Source organism: Muscardinus avellanarius, assembly GCF_963383645.1.
Source record: "Muscardinus avellanarius genome assembly, chromosome: 11".
Lineage (NCBI taxonomy): Eukaryota > Metazoa > Chordata > Mammalia > Rodentia > Gliridae > Muscardinus > Muscardinus avellanarius.
This window is the reverse complement of record NC_137797.1, coordinates 86,720,586-86,747,100: the sequence shown is the minus strand read 5'-3', so window position 1 is coordinate 86,747,100 and position 26,515 is coordinate 86,720,586. Positions and strand designations below refer to the sequence as shown.

At 41.9% G+C, this 26,515-nt stretch overlaps 1 protein-coding gene across 13 annotated transcripts in view; it reads right to left on the bottom strand.

Annotated features, from left to right (window-relative positions):
• The window catches only part of CAPRIN2 (caprin family member 2), a gene marked incomplete at both ends in the record, with an annotated part of 57,358 nt that overhangs the window by 14,001 nt on the left and 16,842 nt on the right, over positions 1 to 26,515 (bottom strand). For 4 of the 13 annotated variants that reach the window (XM_080706208.1, XM_080706210.1, XM_080706205.1 and 1 more), the window contains 10 exons: positions 177 to 323; positions 2,281 to 2,385; positions 3,842 to 3,897; positions 6,131 to 6,212; positions 7,233 to 7,355; positions 14,279 to 14,938; positions 16,500 to 16,543; positions 18,139 to 18,306; positions 22,186 to 22,268; positions 24,498 to 24,736. In XM_080706208.1, coding sequence (XP_080562334.1) covers positions 177 to 323; positions 2,281 to 2,385; positions 3,842 to 3,897; positions 6,131 to 6,212; positions 7,233 to 7,355; positions 14,279 to 14,938; positions 16,500 to 16,543; positions 18,139 to 18,306; positions 22,186 to 22,268; positions 24,498 to 24,736 — 1,707 coding nt within the window. The remainder of the gene's footprint in view (positions 1 to 176; positions 324 to 2,280; positions 2,386 to 3,841; positions 3,898 to 6,130; positions 6,213 to 7,232; positions 7,356 to 14,278; positions 14,939 to 16,499; positions 16,544 to 18,138; positions 18,307 to 22,185; positions 22,269 to 24,497; positions 24,737 to 26,515) is intronic. The other 9 variants (XM_080706211.1, XM_080706206.1, XM_080706202.1 and 6 more) reach the window with 4 other exon arrangements.

Genomic DNA, 26,515 nt, shown 5'->3' with positions numbered 1-26,515 from the left:
TAGACTTAATACTCCTCAGTCACAAACAACATTTCCATCGGATAGATGTAAATCCACGGGCCCAAATAACAATAATTCGAAAGGGAACTTTTCACCTAGTACCCACAAGAGATGTAAGAGACACAATGGTTCTTCAGCGGTTGTGAACACCATCCCCATTCGTGTTTCATACTCACTGTCTGCATGGCTTGAAAGGGCGCCGTGTCAATGCTTATGGAGCTATTACTTGCTGGAGGAGATGGGAAGCCCTGTTCAGAGCCCTTGGACAAGGGAGGATTTGGAGCAGCTAGTGACGACGCTGGCCTGTTTGGGGGGGCTGCTGCCTGGAGAGGAGAAATGCAGCATCAGCCAGTCACCTGCCACATAATGAGCAGTTAACCTACGCTAAACCCCACTGGCATAAGTCAGCAAGTTCTGCAGGATGACGTTTGGATGCAGGCATGCAAGAGAACAGCTTCTCTTACAACTCCAAAGCCCAGTTGCTGAGGATGCACACTGTATTTGCTTTGCACAGCTTGCTGACTGAGTAAAGAGTCTTGCTCATCATTAGTCTGACAAATGAGGGGCTGGACTCTTTATGAGCATCTAGCCCTTTTCAAACCCTGAAATGCTCTTTTCCAGTTAAGAATCTAATGCTATTCCAAATTTATATAGCAGAATTGGGCTTGAGAAAAACCTTGGGTTAGTTCCTTAGTATTACATTTTCTCTATTTTAAATATTTATTAGTAGATTTCTAAATCAGCAGCTTAAAAAAGCAGACCAACCCTGATCTAACACAGGTAGTTTAATAAGTAATCTTTATTTAAGGGAACAAGAAAGTGGTCATAATAGATTGCAAAGCCAAAGTACACCTGTAATCTCAGTACTTGGGAGGCTGAGACGAGACAGGAGGATTGTAGGTTCAAGGCCAGCATAGGTAACTTAATAAGACCCTCTTTCAAATTAAATGATAAAAAGAGCTGGGTGTGGTAGTACACACATGTAATCCCAGTACTTGGGAGGTTGAGACAGGAGGATAGCAGTTTCTCAGCCAGCCTCAGCTACTTAATGAGGCCCTCTGCAACTCTGTGAGACCCTGTTTCAAATTAAAGAGTAAAAATGTTGAAAAATTGGACTGGGGGTGTAGCTTGGAGGTAGAATGCCCCTGGGTTAAATCCCCAATACTGCCAAAAATAAAAAGAAACAAAATAAAAAATAAAATAAAAAAGGACTGGGGATGTAGCTAAATGGTAGAATGCCCCTGGGTTCAATTCACAGTAACACACACACACACACACACACACACACACACACACACACACACACAAGCAAGGAGTGGTGGTGCACACTTGTGATCCCAGTACTTGGGAGGCTGAGACAAGAGGATCTCAGGCTCAAAGCTAGCCTCAGCCACTTAGCAAGAATCTGTTTCCAAATAAGAAATAAAATCAGGCTGGGAGTATAACTTGGAGGTAGAATGCCTCTGGATTCAATTCCCAGTACCATAAAAAAAAAAAGGAAGAAGAAAAAAAGTTAATTAAGTTCTGACTTTTAAAAATCTGATAAGCCAACTAGGCATGGTGGCACATGCTTGTAATCCCAGGGTTTGGGAGACTGAGACAGGAGGATTGCACAGGTTCAAAGCCAGTCTCAGCCAATTAGTGAGGTCCTCTGCAACTTAGTGAGACCCTGTTTTCAAATAAAGTATAAAATATGTCTGGGAGTATATCCCAGAGGTTGAAAAAAACCCTGGGTTCCACCCCTAGTACCACACACACACACACACACACACACATCTGATAAACCAGGTGTGGTGATGCAAATTTATAATCCCAGTACTTGGGAGGCTGAGACAGGAGAATCACAGGTTGAAAGCCAGCCTCTGCAACTTAGTGACACCCTGTTTTAAAATAAATAAAAATAGAGCTGGAGGTATAGCTCGGAGGTATAGCACCCCTGGGTTCAATCACCAGTACCAGAGAATTGGTGTTAACACTACAGAAACTATTGTCTTTTGCTATATAAAAGACTTCTCAAGTATTTCTGCACTGTAAACATTAGTAAGAACCCAGAGCTAAGCTCAACTTTTTAACCTTCATATTAGACACTGACGAGGTAACAAACTGTAGCCTGCATCTGTAGCAAAGCCATGATAAAGTTACCTTGTAAGTTCCAGCACCACATCTATAAAAGTCATGCAGTAAGACATATAAATGGCACTAGTCATGGCTGTAATGAGATAAGCTGGTTCTTGTATTCTTGAGATGGAAAGGAAATTAAGACGATTAGTCTTTGATTACCGTAGGAGGCTCTGAGATCATAAGCTCTGCTTCAGATCCTGTAGAAGCCTGATCCATAGTAACCAAGCAAGAATTTGAGCTACAAGTAACTGGAGAAGAAGCAGCCTAGACATGGGAAAATATAAAATATTATAAAAGACACATTTTGTTCACTGTGTATTCTCAGGCCCTAGTCTCTAATATGTTACTCTTAGCAATAGCTAGTGCCATGCACTGTGCTAAGCCTGTTACACATATTAAAATATTTAACAGTAACAATAAGCTAGTGAAGAAAGCACAAATATCCCCATTTTATTGATAGTCAGGTAGAGACAAGGAGAGAAGTAATTTGCCCAAGATCACACTAAAATTAAGTGGCAGAGCTATGATTTGAACCCAGTCTGTTACACTGCCTTTCCAGGTCCGGACAATAAAACTACACATATCACCATCCTCGCGTATCAAGACTCCTCTGGGGCCAGACTTTCAGACTCTGCACTCAATAGCAGCAGTTCCTTGGGGATAAACTCAGGGCATGACAACACTATAGGCACATTTCTGCCAGAGATCAGTAACACTAAGCTTCTTCTGTAAGTGCTTTCTGTGTTTTAAAGATGTTGGGTCAGGTGTGATGACTCATACCTGTAATCCTAGTCCTTGTGAGGCTGAGACAGGAGGATCACAGTTTCAAGGCCTGACTCAGCAAACTAGGGAGACCCTGTTTCAAAAAAAAAAAAAAGTCGGGCGTGGTGGTACACACTTGTAATCCCAGCATTTGGGAGGCTGAGACGGGAGGATTGTGGTTTGCCAACAGCCTCAGCTACTTAGTGAGGTCCTTTGCAACTCAGTGAGACCCTGTTTCAAAATAAAAGAACAAAAAATAGGGCTGGGGGTGTAGCTCAGAGGTAGAATGCCCCTGGGTTTCATCCCCAGTACTGAAAAAAAAAAAAAAAAAAAAAGAAGGAAGGAAGGAAGGAAGGCAGGCAGGCCTAAGTTGTATATGGCCTCACTAAATTACCCCAGATGGCTTTAAACCTTCAATCCTCTGTCTCAGCCTACCAAAACTGGGATTACAAGCATGTATCACCATGCCTGCTTGCCCTGGGTTTTCAAAGGGACCCTGAAAAAAACTTTTCTAATGCTGATGACCAAAAGCCTCTGAGCCTTGAGCTTGCGGTGGCTGAGAGTGCTGCAGGCTCCGAGAGCTCCTGGAATCTATCTCATCGAGTTCCACCTGCACTCTGTGAAAATCAGCTCCTCAGAACTGCTGATATCCTGGGACTTGTGCAACTCAATAGCAAAGCAATATTCTCAGACAAGGTACCTCTGAATTCTTCAGGCTTGACTCTCCTTACAAAAATCAGCAACCTTCTTACTATAATAGATATTTTCAGCTTAGTCATCAGAGAATATTTTTAGTACCAGCTTTGCTTAATCTAAAAACACTAGATATTCTTAGAACACTTTCAATAATTTAGTTAAGAACATGAGAATCAGTGAGTTTGATCACTCTTGCCAAGGTAAGAGGCACTTCCCTGAATAGCAAAAGAGAGTAAATTAAAGATTAACACAGAGAAGTTACCTGTAGCGGCTCTTGAAGAAAATCACTTTGACTGGACAAATTCTGTTCTATGGATACTGTAGGGGATAAAATAAACCAAACATCATCACGAGGGCATAAAAGCTAAACCAGGTCGACTGGAAAGAAACAAAAATTTATACTTCAAAGCAAGATCAGCAGACTGAAAGACAGGCTATCAAGTCTGTCATGCATGCGTGCGTGCGTGTTACTGGGGATCGAACCTAGGGGCATTTTGCCTCTGAGCTACACCTCCAGCTCTATTTTTATTTTGAAACAAGGTCTCATTAGGTTGATGAAAGTCTTATTACTTGCTGAGGCTGTCCTTGAACCTATGATCCTCCTGTCTCAGCCTCTCAAAGTACTAGGATTACAAGTATGCACCACAATGCCTGGCTTATTTCTTAGAGCCTAACTAAGTTGCTGAGGTTGGCATTGAACCTGTGACCCTCCTGTCTGAGCCTCCCAAGAACTGGGATTATATGCACACACCACCATGCCCAGCTTGTCATGAACTTTCTATTAGAGCTTTAAAAGAGAGAAACCAGGTACAGAGGCACATGCTTGTAAACCCAGCTACTGAGGAGACGGAGACAGAAGGATAATGAGTTTGAGGTAAGCCAGGGAAACTTAGCGAGACCCCCACTTCAAAATAAAAAATAAAAGCGGGGCATGGTGATGCATGCTTGTAATGTCAGTATTTGGAAGACGGAGACAGGAGGATTGTGCAGGTTTGAAGCTAGCCTCAGCTACTTAGTGAAACCTTGTTTCCAAAAAATATATAAAATAGTGCCAAGTGTGGTGGCGCAAGCTTGTAATCCCCGCACTTGGGAGGCAGAGACAGGAGGATCGCGCAGGTTCAAAGCCAGCCCCGCTGGCTCAAAAGACCCTGTTTCCAAATAAAAATATAAAATAGGTCTGGGATTGTAGTTCCTGGGTTCCATCCCTAGTTCCATAAATAAACAAACAAATAAATAAACAAATGAATGAATGTATGTAGGTATGCGGTAGAGTGCCCTGGGTTCAATTCCCAGTACTGAGAAAGAGAAGAAAAAAAAGAAGAAAGGGGAGAAAGAGATAGAGACAGGGGCAGCTACAGAAGACTTAGAAATACTAATCCCATCTGCAAAATGTGGTAATGTTTTCAGGTTATATGGGTACAAGCACATTTCAAGGCTTCTAAAAGAAAAGGAAAGAATCATGACTTTAAAACATAACTGGTAATAACAACCTGGAAGATAAAACCTGAGCTATCACACCTAACTGGTACACTCAAGTTTTGCAAGTTACAAAGAAGTCTTAGCTAGGTTGTCTGTTTAGGTTTTTCTCCCTGGTTACATTTCCTGAGACACTTTTTGATGAGTTGTTTGGCTTCTTCAAGGTCCACTATGTTTGTGAATCACTGTATCTGTTCATCTCACCTCACCTGGAGTCACTGCACCTCTCCTGAGCTGGCTGTCCTGCTTGCTACATGGATGGCGGCTGAGCGCTTGGCCCTCCTCACCTGAGGGCAGAGTGAAGCCTGAGCTCTGGAGCATCAGACTCACATCACCACTAGGTTTGAAGTTCAAAGGGGTCAAACGAGGTCTAGTCCGCAGGCATTCCGTGAGGAGCAACAACAATAAAAAAAAAAACTCCAAAAATAGCTACTGAGCATTCACCCAGTTCATGTACCCAGCAAGACTCCAAAAAATGCAAACAGGTCCATTAGACACACTAGTGTCCTAATAGTAATTTACCCATATATCACTCTGATGCCAGATGGATACAATTGGAATCAATTAACACAGACATATTTAGTTAAATCCAGTAACTGAGTTGGGTGTGGTGGTACATGCTTGTAATCCCAGCATTTGGGAGGCTGAGACAGGAGGCTCACAGGGTCACCACCAGCCTGAGTTACTTGGGAGGCTCTCCACAACTTAGTGAGACCCTGAAACAAAACAAAGAATTAAAAAAAAAAAAAAAACAGGGCTGGGGGTGTAGCTCAGAGATAGAATGTCCCTAAGTTCAATTCCTAGTTCTGAAAAAAAAAAAAAAAAAAAAAAAAGTAAAGAAATAACTGGCCCAGTGTGGCCACAAAATCAAGGTCAGCCTCAGCAACTTAGTGAGATCTTGCTTAAAAATAAAAAATAAATAAATAAAGCTAGAGGTATAGCTCAGTGGTAGAGTTCCTGTGAGGAAGAAGAGAAGGAGGGACTGAAGGAGGGAGGGAGGGAGGGAGGGAGGGAGGGAGGGAGGGACTGTTAGCTGTAGAGCTGTTTGTTCTAAGTCTTTAGAATGATTACGCACCTACAGGGCTACCTGGACAAGCTGAAGGCGGCTGTGACGATGGAATGGCACCTGAAGGTTTGTCAAAATCCAGAACAGATTCCTAAAGACAAGATTTTAAATAATATACAGGGACAAAGTGTATTCATTTAAAAGTTATCACCATTAAATATCATTACAGGTAGCGGTAACAACACTCACACCTAAAGCTCTTTCTATGTTTAATTCAGTTTTGTACTCTCAACAAACTTAGGAAGTAGGGATCAAAACAAGTCAAGGCGGAGTCAAGCACTTGCCCTAGAACAGGGGACAGCAGAGGCAGGGCTGGTGCTCGTTCTGGACAGAGGACTCCCAGCTCCCCAGGTCCCTGTAATGCCCTGATCAAAGGCTAGTAGCAAGCAGCTGGGTGTGGTGGCTCACACTGTAATCCTAGCATTTGAGAGGCTGAGACAGGAAAATCGCGGTTCACAGACAGTTTCAGCTATTAGGCCCTTTGCAACTCAGTGAGACCCTGTTTCAAAATAAAGAATAAAAAATAGGGCTAGGGGTATAGTTCGAAGGTAGAATGCCCCTGGGTTCCATCCCCAGTACCTAAAAAAAAAAAAAAAAGTCTAGTAGCAGTGCTCAGCTTACGCCACGAGTCTACTGTACAAACACTCCAACCCAGCGACTTCACTGTGGCCCTGCTCTTCACTGACCAAGGATGAGCATGACTCCTCAGCCTCTCAACACCCAGACCAACTTTGGAATATTCTCTTCATTACTGGGCTTTTGTTATCATTTCTCCCTGCTTGCATACAGCTTGTTATTAATTATTTGAAGTGCTCGAATGATAGGATTTGCCTATTGTCTAGTATACTTATTTGACATAAATTTTTTAAATTGTTAGTGTAAAATGTATCACTCATAGCTAATTGGCTTTGGCAAAGCAGCCACCCAGCATTTGAAATTAGATTAGCTTTACTTAGAAAATTTCCTTAATGATTTCCTGTTTGTTATAACCTTAAAATGTTGAATAAACTTTGTGACACTGTACACACACACACACACACACACACACACACACACACCCTGGTAGCCCCATGATTGCTAGTTAAGGCTTTGGGTTTTTAATTGCTCATACTTGCATAAAGTTACAAGTTCCTTGAATCTGGGTCAACAGATCCTGCAGCTTTTCTTTCCTCAATACTGGATCCTTTGGGAGGGCAGAGGAAGAACCTGCAGGCTGAGGCACGGGCTTAGGTACCTACAAGACAAATCCACCACCAACAAGAGTGAAATTCAAAGGCAGCAGCCTCGTTTAGGGAACTGAGGATGTCACTACAGCTTAATGCAACCAAAGCAAACAGGAATGCTCTTCTGTCAGATTTGTAACAGGTAAAGTATTTCTGATGAATGCAGTTTCTAAATAACCTAAGCAGCCAAGCGTGATGGCCCAAGCCTGTAATACCAATACTTGGGGAACAGAAATACGAAGATCACAGGTTCAAGGACAGCCTCAGCAAGTACTGAGACTCTCATCAACCTAGCAAGACCCTGTTTCAAAATAAAGATAGGGGAAGCATCTGATTTTCTGCGATATTTCTCTGTGCATGCCGCGTTGCAAGTACCAATCCCAGCAAAAACTAGGAGGAAAGGGGCAACAGGAAGAGGTCGAGCTATAGAAAGGGCCCTATAGTGAAGCAACTAAGGTGACCAATCAGAGAGTATAGAATAGGGGATGATGGAGCCTCTTTAAAACACAGGAGGTACATAAACAAAGGTATCAAAGTTAATCACCAAACAAGCATGGGATGGAGGGAGGGGGAGGGAATGAGATGGGGGCTGGATGAGGGCTAATTGGATGATGTGTGCTTGTATATCCTCTCAAGTCTTGTATTCCAATGTGATATATGATTACAATGCATAAATAAATAAATAAATAAATAATGCTAAAAAAAAATAGGCCAGCCATGATAGCACACCCTTAAAATCCCAGTATTTGGGAAGCTGAGACAGGAGGATCACAGGTTCACAGCCAGTCTCAGCTACTTGGTGAGGCCCTCTGTAACTTAGTGAGATCTGTTTCAAAATTAATAAAAAATAGGGCTAGGGGTATAGCTCAGAGGTAGAATGCTGCAAAAATAAGTAAATAAATAAATAAGGCTGGGGGTGCAGCTTAGAGGTAAAATGACCCTGAGTTCAATCGCCAATACTACAATAAGTTAAAGAAGGAAAGAATTTAACCAAGCTTTAAAAGATTCCCCCCCTTCGGAACCACTTTAATGGAATTTTTTCTAAAAACAAGATATAGTATCTTTTTTAGTGTGTATGGTACTGGGGATGGAAACCAGGGACATTCTACCTCTGAGCTACACCCCCAACCCTATTTTTGTATCCTTTATTTTGAAACAGGGTCTTGCTAAATTACAAAGAGCCTAAGTAGCCAAGGCTGTCTGCAAACCTGCGCGATCCTCCTGTCTCAGCCTCTCAAATGCTGGGATTACAAGCTTGCGCCACCACGCCGCTGACCCAGTTAACTGGACTTTCTTGTTAAGAGTATTTCCACTACAGATATCATTTATCATTATGTTCTCTACAATCCCACTCACTATGCCACATACCATTTATTTTTCCCCCAGGCAAAAATTACTACTACCACATTAAATACACATCCCATTTGTAAGATCTATGCGATTTCAGAACATTAAGACATAAACACACACAGCCTCAAACCGAGGATTTACATTACCATATTTTACTTAAAGAGTACATACACCCTTGGGGACCACTGATGTTTACAAGGTGTTTAACTCATGCAAAACTGTTTAAAGTTGCTGCACATCTTGAAGTAGACCTAATCTACAATTTACACTTGGCTCTTACAGCTGTCAGCTGGCCTGTCTCCATCAGCAACTCTTCTCCACCTTCTAATTCACTGAACATGCCAGACAGACATGCTTGTCAAAGGCACCAGATCTTGATAAACCATACATGAATAAATGAAGGGCTCTTTCAGGAGAAAAGTGTGAGCTTTCAGGGTCAATTCCATATGGTCTAGTCTTTTGGCTTTGAATTCTATTTTGCCCTTGACTATACTTAGTCATGTTTTAGACAGCTAAGATCACAAGACAGACAAAATCGCATTACACAGAGAGTGTCCTCTCAGTTGTTAAAACTCTCCAAATTAAGTATAACGCTATCTATATATGAGTTTTGACCTTTCCAACTGGTTCTAAATCCAATTCAACAAATAGCATGTTATCAATATCCAGTACAGTAAAGCGTTGGCATTGTTATACCCAGCAGAATTTCAAATGAGATCTTTTTCAAACAGCTTTATTCAGGAATTAAATTGGGCTTTTAAACATAAGTTTCTAACTGGGTGTGGTGAAACATGCCTGTAATACCAGTACCTGGGAAGTTGAGTCAGGAGGATCACAGGTTTGAAGCTAGCCTCAGCAACTTGGCAAGGCTCCCAACAACTTAGTATGACCCTGTTTCCAAGAATAAATAAATTAGGGCCATTAACATAGCTCAGAGAAGGATGCCCCCAGGTTCAATCCCCAGCACCACAAAATAATGTTTCTCAAAAAGTGTGTGTGTGTGTGTGTGTGTGTGTGTGTGTGTGTGTGTGTGTGTTTTGTTTTCATTTTGCAGTGCTGGGGATGGAATCCAGGGACATTCTACCTCCAAGCTACACCCCAGCGCTATTTTTTATTCTTTATTTTGAAAAAAGGTCTCACTAAGTTGCACAGGGCCTCACTGAGTAGCTAAGGCTGGCTTCAAACCTGTGATTCTATCTCAGCCTCCTAAATTCTGGGATTACAAGTGTGCACCACCACACCAGCTTTATAATTATTATTGCATAATAGAATTAAATTTAACACTTAAAGAAGAGAAAGGGGAGGAGAGCAAAGACAATAAATAACTCAAAGTCTTTCTATGCGGCAGAATGGAGTCACTGATAATTTATAAAATGCAACATTTTGCTTTCCCCAAGCCAAATGATATTTTTCTTTGTGGAACTGGAGACTGAACCCGGAGATATTCTACCTCTGAGCTACACCCCAGCTTTTTCTTTTTCTTTTTTTTTTTTTTTTTTTTTTTTTTTTTTTTTTTTTTTTTTTTTTTTTGCGGTACTGGGGGAATGGAACCCAGGGGCATTGTACTTCCAAACTACACCCTGAGCTCTATTTTTTAGTCTTTTTTAAATTTTTGAAACAGGGTCTCACTGAGTTGCAAAAGGCCTCGCTAAGTAACTGAAGCTGTCCACAAACTGCAATCCTCCTGTCTGAACCTCCCGAATGCTGAGATTACAAGTGTGTGTCACCACACCCGGCCCCAAGCCCTATTTTTTATTCTTTATTTTGAAACAGGGTCTTACTAAGTTGCAGAGGGCCTAAGTAGCTGCCTCACTAAGTAGCTGAAGCTGGCTGAAAACATGATCCTCCTGTCTCAGCTTCACCAAATGACTTTTCAGGCTGTTAGCAAAGAAAGCCTTTAGCTAAAATGTCACCAAAGTATAAGGAAATCCTATACAGTCTATGTAATAGGGGAAGACAGTCACATTTCCCAGCAAACAAGGTGTTATAAGTTTGCATATTAATAGTTGTAGGTAAGTAATTATAATTTAGTAGCAGGCAACACTAGCAATCATCATATCCAGGGATTTTTATTCATTATAAGCCTCATCTTTATAATAAGCCATTTATTAGCAGAGTGAGGCTGTGTTTTGTAACTAAACCCCACACAACAAAACTTAACTATAAAATATATAACACCTACATTTCCCTATCTCTGTATTTTTGTTGGGTTTTTTTCCTGTGGTATGTGTGAGTGTGTGTGTGTTAATGGGGATTGAACCCAGGGACATTCTACACCCCCGTTCCTATATTTTTTTTTATTTATTTATTTATTTATTTATTTATTTATTTATTTTGGTGGTATTGGTGTTCCTGGAAACCCTTCTACCTCTGGGCTACACTCCCAGACCTATTTTATACTTTTATTTATTTTTTTTTTTTGGAAACAGGGTCTCTTAAGCCAGCATGGCTGGCTTCGAACCTGCGCGATCCTCCTGTGTCTGCCTCCCAAGCACGGGAATTACAAGCGTGCGCCACCACGCCCAGTATATTATTTTTATTTTGAAACAGGGTCTTGCTAGGTTAATGAGAGTCACTACTTGCTGAGGTTGTCCTTTAACCTGTAATCCTTCTGCCTCAGCTTCCCAAGTACTGGGATTACAAAGATGTACCACCACACTAAACTGGAAAAAAAAATTAATTCTTATTTTGAAACCAAAATAACCAGATGTGGTGAAGCACATCTGCAATCCCAATACTTGGGAGGCTGAGACAGAATGTAGCTTGGAATCTAGCCTCAGCAACCAAGACCCTGTTTCAAAATAAAAAGGGGTATGGGTATAGCTCAGAGGTAAGAATGTCCCTGGGTTCAATCCCTACCACCACAAAAAAAAAAAAAAAAAAAAAATGAGAGAAAAAAATGAAAGCAAAAATCTAAAATAGTTCTCTAAATACTGCCTATCTGCAACTATCCTACACTTTCTCACAAGAGTAAGGCTAGTCTGTAGTTGTAATTGAGTACAAAGGACTCAAGAGAATAGGAAAAATGTGACTTCTATCAGAAAAAGTTCATCAGGTAGAGGAGGGAGACACCAAGTCAAGCCTCCTCTCCTGTGACAAGCAGGCCATCACACATCCCATTATGGTCTCCTCTGAACTAGCTACCATTTGACATCATATTGTGTCATTAAAAACTGGCATTAAAATATGGAACCAACCTAAGTCTCCATCAACAGAGGAACAGATTGCAAAATTATGGGAAAAAAACATAATGGAATTCTACTCAGCAATAAACAAGAACAGAATCATGTAATTTGCAAGAAAATGTTAAGACCTGGAGAACATAATGTTAAGTGAGAAGAGCCAAGCACAGAAAGAAGGGACATATGATTTCTCTAATACGCTCAAGCTAGGGAGTATTAGGAATACCAGAGGGACTCAGATAATGGAGAGGAAACCTCAGCAAAGCCAAATAGGAGGGGGAGGAGAGGAAGAAGGCTAAGGTTTATTAATGGAAAACTTACACTCGACTATGTGTATACATGTGAATATAACATTGTTAACCTGGACACCCAGTACTGGGAGGGAGGGAAAGGGGAAGTGAGGGGGAGACACACCAAGAACTGCACTGTGAACATAGGCCATTGTCAGCATGATCCACATTATGTGAGACTACAGTGCACAGATTTTTTTAAAAATTGGCCATAAAGTCAGGCATGGTGACACATGCTTGTAATCCGAGTATTTGGGAGGCTGAGACAGTAGGATCCCAGGTTCACAGTCAGTCTCAGCTACTTGGTGAGGCCCTGTTTCAAAAATAAGGAATAAAACACAGGACTGAGGGTATAGCTCAGAGGTAGAATGCCACTGGGTTCAATCCCCTGTACCACACACACACACATACACACAAACTGGTAGCCGGGCATGGTGGCACACAATTGTAGTCTCAGCATTTGAGAGGCTGAGTCAGGAGGAATGTGGTTCTCGAACAGCCTCAGCTACTACTTAGGCCCTTTGGAACTCAGTGAGACCCTATTTCAAAATAAAGAATAAAAAATAGGGCTGAGGGTGTAGCTCAGAGCAGAATGCCTCTAGATTCCATCGCCAGTACTGAAAAAAAAAAAAAAAATGTTGTTTATCAAGCTGAGTGTGGTGGCGCATGCTTGTAATTTAAAGACTTGGGAGTCTCAGAGAGAAGTATTGCAGGCTCATGGCCATCCTCAACCCTCTGCAACTTAGTGAAACCTTATTTCAAAAAAATAATAAACTGGGTGTGGTGATGCACACTTGTAATCTCAGTACTTGGGAGGCTGAGACAGGAGGATTGTGGATACTTGGCCAGTCTCAGCTACTGAGACCTTGTTTCAAAATAAAGAATAAAAAATAGGGCTGAAGGTGTATCTCAAAGGTAGAATGCCCTTGGGTTGCATCCCCAGTACAGCAATATAAATAAATAAATTTAATTAATTATATATATTCAAGTGTGTGTGTCACCATGCCCAGATCAAAATTTAACATATAAACTTGTAGAAATTTCATTTTGAGCTGGGTGTGATGGCACATGCTGAGACAGGAGTATCTAAGGTTCAAGGACAGCCTCAAAAAATAGTAAGACTCTCATCAACTAGGGAAACTCTGTTTCCAATAAGAAATAAAATCAGGCTGGGGGTGTAGCTCAAAGGCAGAATGCCTTGGGGTTCAATCCCCAGAACCACAAAAAAAATTGAAATTTCATTTCAACTTAAACTCCAACACATACTAGGTTAACTTTTAATTATCTAGAGAAAACAATAAATCTACTTATTAATTAAAACATATTACATTAATTTCACAGAGTGTTGTTGTTGTTGTTTGGTGGTACTGGGAATGGAACCCTTTTACCTCTGGGCTATAATCCCAGACCTATTTTATATTTGGAAACAAGGTCTCTTAAGCCAGCGTGGCTGGCTTCGAACCTGTGCGATCCTCCATCTCCTCCGCCTCCCAAGAACGGGGATTACAAGCGTGCGCCACCACACCCGGTGAATTTCACAAAGGTTTTTATTTTGGTTTTTTTTTTGTTGTTTTTTTTTGGTTTTTTTTTTTTTTTTTTTTTTTTGGTGGTACTGGGGTTCCTGGAAACCCTTCTACCTCCGGGCTACACTCCCAGACATACACACACACACACACACACACACACACACACACACACACACACACACACATATTTTTTTTTTAAACAGGGTCTCCTAAACCAGAGAGGCTGGCTATGAACCTGCACCGCCTCCCAAGCACAGGGATTACAAGTGTACACCACCACGCCCGGCTTCACAAAGGTTTTAAAAGGGAACTAAACCTGGGCATGGTGGTACACACTTGTTATCCCAGGATTTAGGAGGCCACCAGGAGGATCGCAGATTCAAGACCAACTTCAACAATAGTGAGATCTTGTTTCAGAATAAAGAAATAAAACAGGGCTGCGGGTGCAGCTCAAAGGTAGAAAGCCCCTGGGTTTAAGCCCCAGCACCAAAATAAATAAGTATTTTTTAAAAAGGGAACTGAAGTTATGACTACAGCTCCTCTTTTATGCGTCATTTGGTGGAAGCAGACATGTGGATCTACTCACATCTGTGGGTTCTCTATTAACCCTGTTGGGCAGAAGCTGGTCATTGGGTACAAGGCTTGCTGCGGCTCCTCCCCAAAACTCTGGGGCCACCTGAGACTGTGGTGCCGAAGAGTGGCTGTGACTCTCGGCATTGCTTTTCCAGGACTTCGGCATCACGGGCTGCTGTGCATCCTGTTCCTCACACGTGGAAGTGGTCCACGACTTCCCAGCATTCTGCTTGCTCTGCGCAGATGTCCCAGACTTTGGGGCTTGCTTCTTTGGCTCCAGTTCTTTCTGCAGCTGAGCTGGCCATGGCTTTGGCATCTCTGGCTGCTTCTGCTCCTCTTGAATATACCCTGCTTTAGATGTGGGGCTGTCTTGCTTCTGGCTGGGAGGTGTCTTGGTCTGGGAGCACGGCTGCTTCTGTTCTTCCTGTAGAGGAGACTTGAGTTTGGGATTCTCACGTTTCCTCTGTTCTAAGGAAGCTGTGGGCTTTGCTGCCACTTGGGGTTTAACAGGAGACTCCCAGGACTTCTGCTTTTTCTCTTGACCATCTGGCTCAGTAAGCATATCCCAACATTTGGGGAGATCTGGTTTCCTAGCATAATCTACTTCCCAAGATTGTTCTTCATTTTGTTTACTTGAATAATCTACTTCCTTCATATAGCGTCTGTTGAGAAACTAAACCAGAGAAATACATGCTTGAGTCATAACATTCATAGAAGACCCTGAAAGTAACATTCAACTCCATTACTATCTCTGTATCCATTGGTCTAAGCCACCATGCTGATGTGAAACTGCTGTCCTTATCCACCTTGGAAGGACTGGCCTACTTTAATTCCTTTTTCTTCAGTGAACAAATATAAACCTTGAGCTGGGTGTGGTGCCATCCACGTGTAATCTCAGTATTTGAAAGGCTGAGACAGGAAGATCGCAGGTTTGTGGCCAGCCTCAGCAACTTAGAGAGACTCTTCTGCAGCCTAGTGAGACTCTGATTAAAAATAAAGAATAAGGGAAATACACATAATGGAATTCTATTCAGCTATAAAGAAGAATAAAATAATAGCATTTGCAAGAAGATGGAAGGAACTGGAAAACATTATGTTAAGTGAGATTAGTCAAGCACAGAAAGGGAAGGGACATATGTTTTCTCTAATATGCCCAAGCTAAGGAGTAGTGGTAATACCAGAGGGACTCCAGATGATGGAGGGAAAATCTCAGCAAAGCTAGAATGGAAGGATAGGAGAGGAAGAAAACTGAGGTTGTTCAATGGAGGAGCTATATACGAATATGTGTAATAGTATAAATATAACATGGTTAAACCTGGACACTCTCTATTGGGGGTGGGAGGGAAATGGAGGAGGAAGGGCATGAAACACAATCTAAATGTACACCACTTTCAATATGTTCCATTTATAAAAAAATAAAATAAAATAAATAAAAAATGGGAGACGATATTCTAACCTAGAAAAAAAATAAAAATTAAATTAAAAAATAAAGAATAAAATAGGGTTAGGATTGGAGCTCAGGGGTAGAATAACCCTGGGCTCAATCCCCAGTATTACAAAAATAAATACACACATACATACATACATACATACATACATACATACATACATACTTTGTTACTTCAAAAGTAGTAATTATGTTTGATTCACTTAAGACTTGCAAGAACTACCCCACCTCTGCCAGCCTGAGAACACTTTCACCTAATGGAACACTTGACTCTCTTAAAAATCCAGGCAGAGAATAGTTCCAATAGAGGAAGTTAAACTATTTAGTTGTTTTCTGAATTATCAGCCTTTTCTTTAATTACCTCATATATTTTCTATCTCCACAAGTTTTTGGCTTCCACAAATTTAAATGTCACTTCAGAAAGAGAAAAAATATTCTCTTCTTTTACCAATGTGCATAATTGATAGGAGAGAATAAGCCTATCTTTAAGTTCTAACAAAGTGCTTAAAAACTACAACAAAACAGCTAACATATGAGCAGCTGCTGCGTGCAGGCCAAATTCTAAGTAATTTAAGGTAACTCCTTTAGTCCTCACAATAACCCCACAAGAAAGGCATTGTTACTATTCTTAGATATGACAATAACAGACACAGCTGGGCTAAAATCTTCCCAACATCACTAATAAGTTGTGGAGCCAGGATTCGCGCTCCGGCAGCCTGGCTCACAACTACACACTCTACAAAAGTGGAAAACAACATCAGCAGCAAACGGTCGGGCCATCTCCTACCTCCTGCGGTTGTATCTCCGGCTGTGCCAGTTCCACAAGAAACTCTGGGAAGAGAAGGGAACACTGAATAAATCCTAAGTAAATTCTAAGTTTTTAGACATACTACAACTGTAATTGAATCTACATCATATTTCAGAGGACTCAGAAAAGCAATAGAAAAAGGCGAGTGCAATTAAGTACACTCATAACAGGAGTAATTCTATTACTTGTTGGTCAAAAGCATATGGAGGAAGCCGGGCGTGGTGGCGCATGCTGGTAAACCCAGCGCTTGGGAGGCTGAGACAGGAGGATCCCACAGGTTCAATGCCAGCCTCAGCTACTTAGTGAGGCTCTCAGCTAAGTTTAGTAAGACCCTGTTTCCAAATAAAATATAAAACAGGTCTGGGAGTATAGCCCGGAGGTAGAAAAGCCCCTGGGTTCCACCCCCAGTATCACCCCCAAAAAGAAAAAGCATATGGAGGGCCAGGAGTGGTGGCACATGTTTGTAATCCCAGCATTGAGACCAGAGAATCATGGTGTGCGGACAGCCTCAGCTACTTAGTGAGACCCTGTTTCAAAGTAAAGAATAGAAAATAGGACTGGAGGTGTAGCTTGGAGGTAGAATGCCCCCTGGGTTCCATCCCCAGTACCAAAAAAGCACCGGCCTGGCCTGGCACGTGGAGGCCCTGGGTTCAAGTGTACAGCGTGTAGCCTGAGGCTGATTGAAGCTAGTCGCTCCCTTAGCTCGACACTGCTAAGGATTAAGTTTCAGCTAAGAATATGTTTCTGATTGAAAAATAACACTATCTCCTCCTATCCAAACATAACTTTACTGAAATTCTAATTATACTTCAGGTCTTGTGGGGTAAAAATTAGTCATCTCAGTTGGGTAAAAATCTCTTAAAAGCCAGGCATGGCGGCGCACACTTGTAATCCCAGCATTCGGGAGGCTGAGAATGGAGGATGGTGGTTCACGGACAGCCTCAGCTACATAGTGAGGCCTTCTGTAACTTAGTGAGACTCTTTCAAAATAATTAAAAAACAGGGAAGGGGTATAGCTCGGAGGTCTAATACCCCTGGGTTCCATTCCCAGACCCGAAAAAAAAAAAAAAGCCCTTAAAGATTCCTTCCAAGCCAGTACAAGGCCAGGAGGGCGACAGAGGCAGGAGCGACTGAAGCACAGCTGTCATGCTTTCTAAGATGACCAGGCCCTTGCTGGCGGCACCAGAAACTTGACGAACAAAAGCAAAATTTTACTTAAAATATTTTCCAGAAAATGATCACTTCAGAGAAGTATTTCCTTTCCTAGTTTTGATACCTAACAAAGAAAAATAAAATCATTTCAAGGCGATTATGGGAAAATGCAGTGTTAAAAACACAACCAGTAAACCACTAGAGAGAATCTGAGAGATTTCAGAGCCAGGCGTGGTGGTTCATGCTTGTAATCGCAGTATTTAGGACACTGAGACAGGAGGATCACAGATTTGCAGCCAGCCTCAGCTATTTAGTGAGTATCTATGTAACTTAGTAAGAGCCTGTTTCAAAATAAAGAATTAAAAAAAAAATAGGAATGGGGTGTAGCTCAGAGGTAGAATGCCCCTCGGTTTAATCCCCAGTACCACAGAAAAGAAAAGAAAGAATTTTAGAAACTTTAACAAACCTGACTCTTTGACAGATTCTGTCTTCAATGATTGTTTCTTCTTTACTGGTTGGATTATCATTTCTTCCTCCAAGGACACTTCTTTTTCCTTAGCACTTTTGGGAACTGGGATACTTTCAAAATAACCTGATGTCAGCAATTTAGACAGTAGATCTTTCATGTGTTTGTCTAAGAAAGAGTGATTAAGACTTAGTTATCACATAACCTAATAGTTTATTGAAAATCATGGAAATAAGAATCCTATTTACGGTACATTATTACAATAGTGAGGAGACTTAGAGAATTGGTCAGTTCCATGAAAAGTAAACAGGCAGTCCACCTTTATGCTGAATCTCAAGGTTTAAGCAAATTCCTTGTTTCTCTGAGCCTCCATCTGCATTTGATGAATGACTAGCCATCAGACTCCTAATCAGACCTTGCTGTCACAAAGGCACGCGTTCCCTGAGCTGAGAGACAAGGCATTGTCCCATCGCCCACAGAACACCACAGCTGCCAAATACTATAGTCACGTCATGGCTCTGGAGAAGTACAGGAGAATTCCTCAAATGTAAACAAAATAACAACCTGTCAGGGGCAATCTCTGACACATTTTTAAACAACAAAATTCCATAATTATATTTTACTATTGAGTGAGGATACATCTTACCCCACCACATCATCATTAGATGATCAAGAAAAATCTTTTTGTATACATTTGGTACTGGGGATTGAACCCAGGGGCGCTCGACCTCCAAGCTACACCTCTATCCCTCTTTTTTTTTTTTTGAAACAGTCCTCAAACCTATGATTCTCCTGTTTCAGACTCCCAAGTACCTAGATTACAGGTGTGTGCCACCATCCCTGGCAAGAAAAATCTTAAAGTGATAGTAAAGTGGCTTGCACTACATACAAATAGGTCTAAAGACTATTTTATCTTAAATGTCCAATAAAAACATAATTCCCAAACTAAGCAGAGTTCCCACGCCTTATAATGGCTTGTAATTCTTTCATAGGAGCACTATGACATTTTGTCTTTTTCTTCTTTTGTACTAGGGATTGAAGCCTATCTTGTCTTTTTTATTTCCTCACTAAGCTGCTGAGGCTGGCTGCAAGCTTGCCATCCTTCTGCCTCAGCCTCCCAGGTACTGGAATGACACACCGTGTGTGTGTGTCTGTGTGTGTGTGTGTGTGTTATTTTGAAACGGAGTCTCATTGCTTGCTGAGGTTGTCCTCAAACCTGTGACCCTCCTTTCTCAGCCTCCCAAGTACAGGATATAACCTTGCACCACCACACCCAACTTATCTCCAACTCTTTTTTTTAAATTTTGAAACAGGGTCTTGCTAAACTGCTGAGGCTGGCCTCTAACGTGCAATCTTCCTGCCTCAGCCTCCCAAGTACTAGAATTGTAAGTATGAACCATTCCCCTGGCAAAATTAATTTTTAAAATGTGTGTGTGTGTGTTAGCCAGGCGTGGTGGCGCACGCTTGTAATCCCAGCATTTGGGAGGCCGAGGCCGGAGGATCGCGGTTCGCGGACAGCCTCAGCTACTTAGTGAGGCCCTCTGCAACTCAGTGAGACCTGGTTTCAAAATAAAGAATAAAAAATAGGGCAGGGGGTGTAGCTCGGAGGTCGAATGCCCCTGGGTTCCACCCCCATACCCGCAAAAAAAAAAAAAAAATGTGTTTGTGTTACTAGGAATGGAACCTCCAGGGGCCTTCTATCTCCGGGTTACATTCCAAAACCTTTTTTTAAATTTGGAAACAGGAACTCGCTAAGTTGCCTAGAGCCTCACCAAGTCGCTGAGCGCCTCACTACGTTGCTGAAGCTGGCTTTGAGCCAGCAATCCTCCTGTCTTCGCCAAGTCCTGGGATTACAAGCGTGCACCCACCAAGCCTGGCGAAACTCACCTACTTTAAGTGTAGTTTTACCAGCTATCTAGTCATTATCAGAACGTGACGTAAGCATCAACTCAGCAAGGTCCCTAATGTCCCCTCCCTGACCCCTTGCAGTCAGCAATGTATCTAGTTAGGTCTTTTCTAGAATTTCATATAAATAGAATCATACACTGTGTATTCATTCATTATCTTCTTTCATTAAGCAAAATTATTTTCAGATTCATCTGTGCTGTTTTCTATATTAGCAGTGCGTTGATAGCTCAGTTTTCAATGCTGACATTGCTGATATACCATATTTTGTTTATGAATTTATCAGTCGATGTCCAGCCAGGATATGTCTGGTTTGAGACTATCATGAGTAAAACTTGTATGAGTGTTTATGTACAAGTGCTTATATGAACACACTGCTCTTGGATGCTAGAGTGCAATTGCTTGGTCATACAGTAAGCATACACCTCATTTTATTACTACCAAGCTATTTTCCACACATTTGGGGGGGGGGGGTCTTGCTATGTTTACCATGCTAGCCTTGAACTCAAAATCCTCCCGCTGGCCAGGCCTGGTGGCGCACGCTTATAATCCCAGCACTTGGGAGGCTGAGACAGGAGGATTGCACAGGTTCGACGCCAGCCTCAGCTACTTAGTGAGGCTCTCAGCAACTTAGTGAGACCCTGTTTCACACACACACACACACACACACACACACACATCATCCTGCTTCAAGTCTTCCTCATAGTAGGCACTATAGATGCAGCCACTGTGCCTGGCTTCATTTTCAAACTGTTTTAGTACCACTTTACATCTTGACCTAAAATACATACATATATACATACATACGTATGTACATAGATACATATATATGTGTATATGTGTATATATATGTATATATGTGTATATATATACAGGGTACATACATATGTGTGTGTGTGTGTATATATATATATATATACACACACACACACACACACACACACACACACACACACACACACACACACACACAGGGTTTGCTATGTTGCCCAGACTGGCATCAAACTCCTGGGCTCAAGAGATCCTCTTGTCTCAACCACAAGAGTAGCCAGGATACCAGCACACGACACTGCTCCCAGCTCAACAAATAAAATTTTTCTGGAGGAGGAGGGGCCAGACTAGAAATTGAACCCAGGGCATTCTACCTCCAAGATGCACCCCAACCCTTTTAATTTATGTTTGACAACAAGGTCTTACTATGTTGCCGAGCTGTCCTCAAACCGGAGATTCTCCTGTCTCTGCCTCCCAAGTACTGGGATTATAGGCATGTGCCACCATGCCCAGTTTCAACAAATACATTTTTAATTGTGGCTTAAACTTAAAAGTTAGAAATCTTGATAATTATACTTATTAACTAATGACAAAATGTGTACAAGCTTGTTATAATTATGTAATTATTAAGTATAATTATACTTATTAACTAATGACAAAACGTGACAACTGAGTTAGTTTCCGTGATCCTGAGCCAGGACACACAGCTGTGAGCTTCGTGTCTGTCCTCTGGGCTTGTTCATCTCATCAGCAGCCATTGGCACTGCCTCGGTGAACTAGCCGACTCATTCCGATTTCCCTACGCTGATCTGGTAGATAAGCCTTGAGATTCGGAGTTTTGAAAATCAATTACTTTTGTGGCACTGGGGACTAAACTTAGGGGCACTCTACCACTGAGCTATACCTTCAGTCCTTTGTATTTTTTATTTTGAGACAAGGTCTCACTAAGTCGTCCAGGTTGGTCTCAAACTTTCAATCCTCTTGCCTCAGTCTCCCCAAATCGCTGGGATTACAGGGGTGTACCACCATGCCTGGCTGCATTCTTAAATACAACAGGCACTTCCCCCTTCAGAATAGATAGCCAAACCCCCAAATGATCAAGCTAGTGTTGAAGTCAGCACCAGTATACAGCTTCTGTCCCCAAGTACTTTGATGTACCACTTTGAACTTCTCCCTCCATTCCTCTTCAGCAAGTAGGACTACAATGGCTGCTTGTGACAGGGCTCGCCCAAGGGGACACTCCATATGAACAGGGTATTGCCACACATGGAAATTCTCATGGACTGCCACAGCTCAGGCGCTCAATATCACAGCGAGCTTTCAGACAGAGTGTACAATTTACTGCACAAGTCCAGAGTAGAGAAAACTCACATGTCGTTCCTACCACTGCTTTCTCACTACCTTCCAAAAGGTCCCAAAAGCACAAGGACGACTGCTCCATCTGGTCTTCAACACTGACAAGGAAAAGCAGCAGCAGAACACAGTGGCTTAGAGGCACGTACGCATGTGTGGCCAGCACAACTTACGCATTTACCCAGCAACAGTCAAGACCTTCGAACGTCAACTCTGTCCTTTTCACTCTTTGGAAATAAAATTTGAAAAGTGTAAGAGGTAAAATTTATAAAATGCTCATTTACAGATTGCAAAGGTAAGAGTGTTTCCTTAAACCAACTAAAATAAAGATTTGATCAAATATGACCTTCAAGAAAGACCTCAAGAGTTGGTCTACCAAATGTTGCATCACTGTTATAAGGTAGGCTTCCTACATGAAAGAAAATGGTACATTTAAAGACAACAGCTTATTTTTCAATTATATTTTGCTGACATTTCACATATTGGAGAAAGTTCCCTGAATCACCAAAGTGGGACGGGGTCAAAGGCAACAAAACCGGTAGCAGTGGAGCAACACGGGAAGAGAGTGATGACCTGCCACGGGCAAGGCAGGCGGACCGAGTTCCTTAGGAGGCGGATTTCTTCTACAGCCGAAGTCCGACTACTTGAACATGGCTAACCAACACAAAGTTGGGACAGCCTGCATTTAACAAGGCAAAAGCGTAAAGATCTACTTGTCAAATGGTTTACTCCAGAGAAACAAAAATATAAGCGGCTAACTGTAACAGAAAAATTAAGGAATTTGCTGGCTTTTCAATTTTATTTTGAAAAATTAAAATGAAAATAATTATCAAAAACTAATTCAAATTAGAATTTTTAATTTGAAAAAAAGAAAATTTTGTTTTTTTAAATAGTCAGATCTATTTTTAAGTATGTATTCACAGCAGGAGAACACCAAATAATTTTCACTTTGAAAGTTTAATGATACAACCAAATTAAATATTATTTACCACTACTTAAGTAAAGACTTGTTGGGGGAAGGTACTGGAGATTGAACCCAGGGGTATTCTACCTTCAAGCTACACTCCAGCATTTTTTTTTTTTTTTTTTTTTTTTGGTGGTACCGGGGTTCCTGGAAGCCCTTCTACCTCCGGGCTACACTCCCAGACCTATTTTATATTTTTGAAACAGGGTCTCTTAAGCCAGCGCGGCTGGCTTCGAACCTGCGCAATCCTCCTGTCTCCGCCTCCCAAGCACAGGGATTACAAGCGTGCACCACCATGCCCGGCTCACTCCAACATTTTTAATTCTTATTTTGAAACAGGATCTATGTTGGTGAGGCTGGACTTGAACCTTAAGCCTACTGTCTTATTCTCCCAAGTACCGGGATTACAGGCATGTGCCACCATGCCCAACTAAAAGGCAAAGATTTTTTAAATGTTTTAGTAAAACAGGTATGGTGGCACACACTTGTAATCCTGGTACTTGGGAAGCTGAAACAGGAGGATCACAGGTTCAAGGGCAGCCTCAGCAAATAAGCAAGGCTCTCAGCAACCTAGTGAAACTGTTTCCAAATAAGAAATAAAATGGGTCTAGGTGTATAGATTGGAGATAGAATGCCTCTGGGTTCAAAATCCAGTACCACACACACACAAAAAAAAGTTAATAATATCTATAATTAGTATAATGATCAGTATTTGTATAGGGTTAAAATTTGATAATCACACTGTGGAGGGGGGATAACTAGGGACTGAACAGAGGATTTTTTTTGTTGTTGTTTTGTTTTGTTTTACTAGGGATGGAACCCATTTTCTTTCCCTGGCCTACACTCCCAGACCTATTTTATATTTTATTTGGAAACAGGGTCTCACTAAATTGCTGAGAGCCTCACTAAGTAGCTGAGGCTGGCTTTGAACCTGCACAACCCTCCTGTCTCAGCCTCCCAAGTGCTGGGATTACAAGCGTACACCATCACACCCAGCTCAATATAGATATTCTATCTCCAAGCTGTACCTCTAGTTTTTGTTTGTTTGTTTGTAAACAAGTTCTCACTAGGTTGCTGAGACTGGTCTTGAACCTGCAATCCTGCTTCCTCAGCTTCCCAAGGACTAGGTTTACAGATATGAACGACCATGGCTAGTCAGACATTCTCTTTAAAAACAGTGTAAAATGAAGAAACACCTTAAAGAGAATATTCAAATTCATTTTCTTTGTGGACAATCCATCGAACCTGTCAGAGTTTCCCATATTAAACTGAATTAATGTTCTCTTGGTAACACCCAACTACATACAAAACTAAAAGGCAAATGCACTATGTGCTCCATTTCAGAAACAAACTTGCATCAGCTTACCTCAGACTTTCATTTCTTTCAGGGCAGGTCAGTTTTGAAAACTTAATGAGGTAGTCAAGTTCTTTTGAAGGCAAATACACTGCACCATTCGAGCCCCCTGTGAAGTCTTTCTGTACGTGCTCCTGTGACAAGTTCTGCAATACGTACTGAACTTGAAGTATAGTTCGAAGTTTTTTCTTCTCGGCCTCAAGTTTTAGCATGTGCTCCCTTCTCTGGGCCTTTTTCTGCGCTTTCAGTAGCTGTTAAAACAAAGGCAGGTTGAAAACTCTACCATCCACATTGGCAATTCACTGGTTATGAAATCTAATCCCAAATAGCTGTGATTAGGTGGTAAACCTCTTGACTACTCTTGACCAAATTTTTAATTAATTTGCTTCTCTAGGTAAAGACATCACTGAGTGACCAGCTGGTCTGTCTCAGGTGACCAGAGCCCAGGGATCCTGAGCACCTGACCCCCCATTTCAGGCCAGACCATGAAGAGAAGCAGAGAACCAACCTCAAAAGTTCATTGTCCTTACTTATGTGCATCAAACCTTTGTAGGCCAAATGTTTTAGGAAAATAGTTGAATTTCGTTGTTTCTGTAATTTTCAGAGGAATGATATTTAAACTAAAATGGTCAGTTTGCAACTAGTAAAAGAAATCTAGCTTAAGCATATGAAATTGAAGACCTCACAGACATAAGCTGATTTACAAATCTAATACAGGTTGAACATCTGAATTTATTATTTTTTGTATGGCACTCAGGATTGAACCCAGAGGCATTCTACCTCTAAGCTAAACCCCCAGCCAAACTTTATTTTTTATTTTATTTTATTTATTTATTTATTTATTTATTTTTTGCAATAGTGGGGATTGAACCCAGGGCATTTTACCTACAAGCTACATCCTCACCCTATGTTTTATTCTTTATTTTTTTTGTTTAAGAAGCATGTTTTATTCTTTTTTTATTTTTATTGGTGCATTGTAATCATATATCACATTGGAATACAAGACTTGAGAGGATATACAAGCACACATCATCTAGTTAGCCCTCATCCAGTCCCCATCCCATTCCCTCCCCCACCTCAATCCCATGCTTGTTTGGTGATTAACTTTGATACATATGTTTATGTACCTCCTGAGTTTTAAAGAAACTCCATCCTCCCCTATTCCATACCCTCTAATTGGTCACCTTAATTGCTTCGCTATAGGGCCCTTTCTATAACTCAACCTCGTCCTGTTGCCCCTTTCCTCCTAGTTATTGCTGATTAGGAGAAGCATCTGGTTTTTATTTTCTGCAATATTTCACTTTGCATGCCGCGATGCAAGTACCGATCCCACACTTGACGGCCCCAGTAGTGGCCTGGCTACCCGGTGGACTGATCCAGACCTCTCTGGCTCAATCAGCGGCCTTGCCTCATGGGAGGCCCTGATTCTGGCCTTGCTGGCCCCCACACCGGCCTAACCCCTCAGCTGGCTCCGATCCCGGCCTCGGTGGCCCCAGCACCGGCCTAGCCTCAAGGCAGGCTCCGTCCCAGCCTCGCTGACCCTGGCACCAGCCTAACCCCTCGACAGACTCTTCTCCTGGCCTTGGAGGCCCCAGCATCGGCCTTGCCTCACAACAGGTTCCGATCCCAGCCTCACTGGCCCCGGTACCGGCCTAACCCCTCAGCAGGCTCCGATCCCGGCCTCAGAGGCCCCAGTAGCGGCCTTGCCTCAAGGCAGCCTCCGATGCCAGCCACTGGCCCATTCACTGGCCTACCCCTCAGCAGGCTTTTATTCTTTATTTTGAAACAGTATTTCACTGAGTTGCAAAGAGCCTTACTAAGTAGCTGAGGCTGTCCACAAACCACAATCCTGTCTCAGCCTTCCAAATGCTGGGATTACAAGTGTGCACCACTAGGCCCGGCCCAATTTTATTTCTTATTTGGAAACAGGTTCTAAGTTGCAGAATCTGGCCTAAGTTGTCATCGAGGCTCTCTTCAAATGTGAGATCCTCCTGTCTCAGCCTGCCAAATACTAGAATTACAAGCATGTG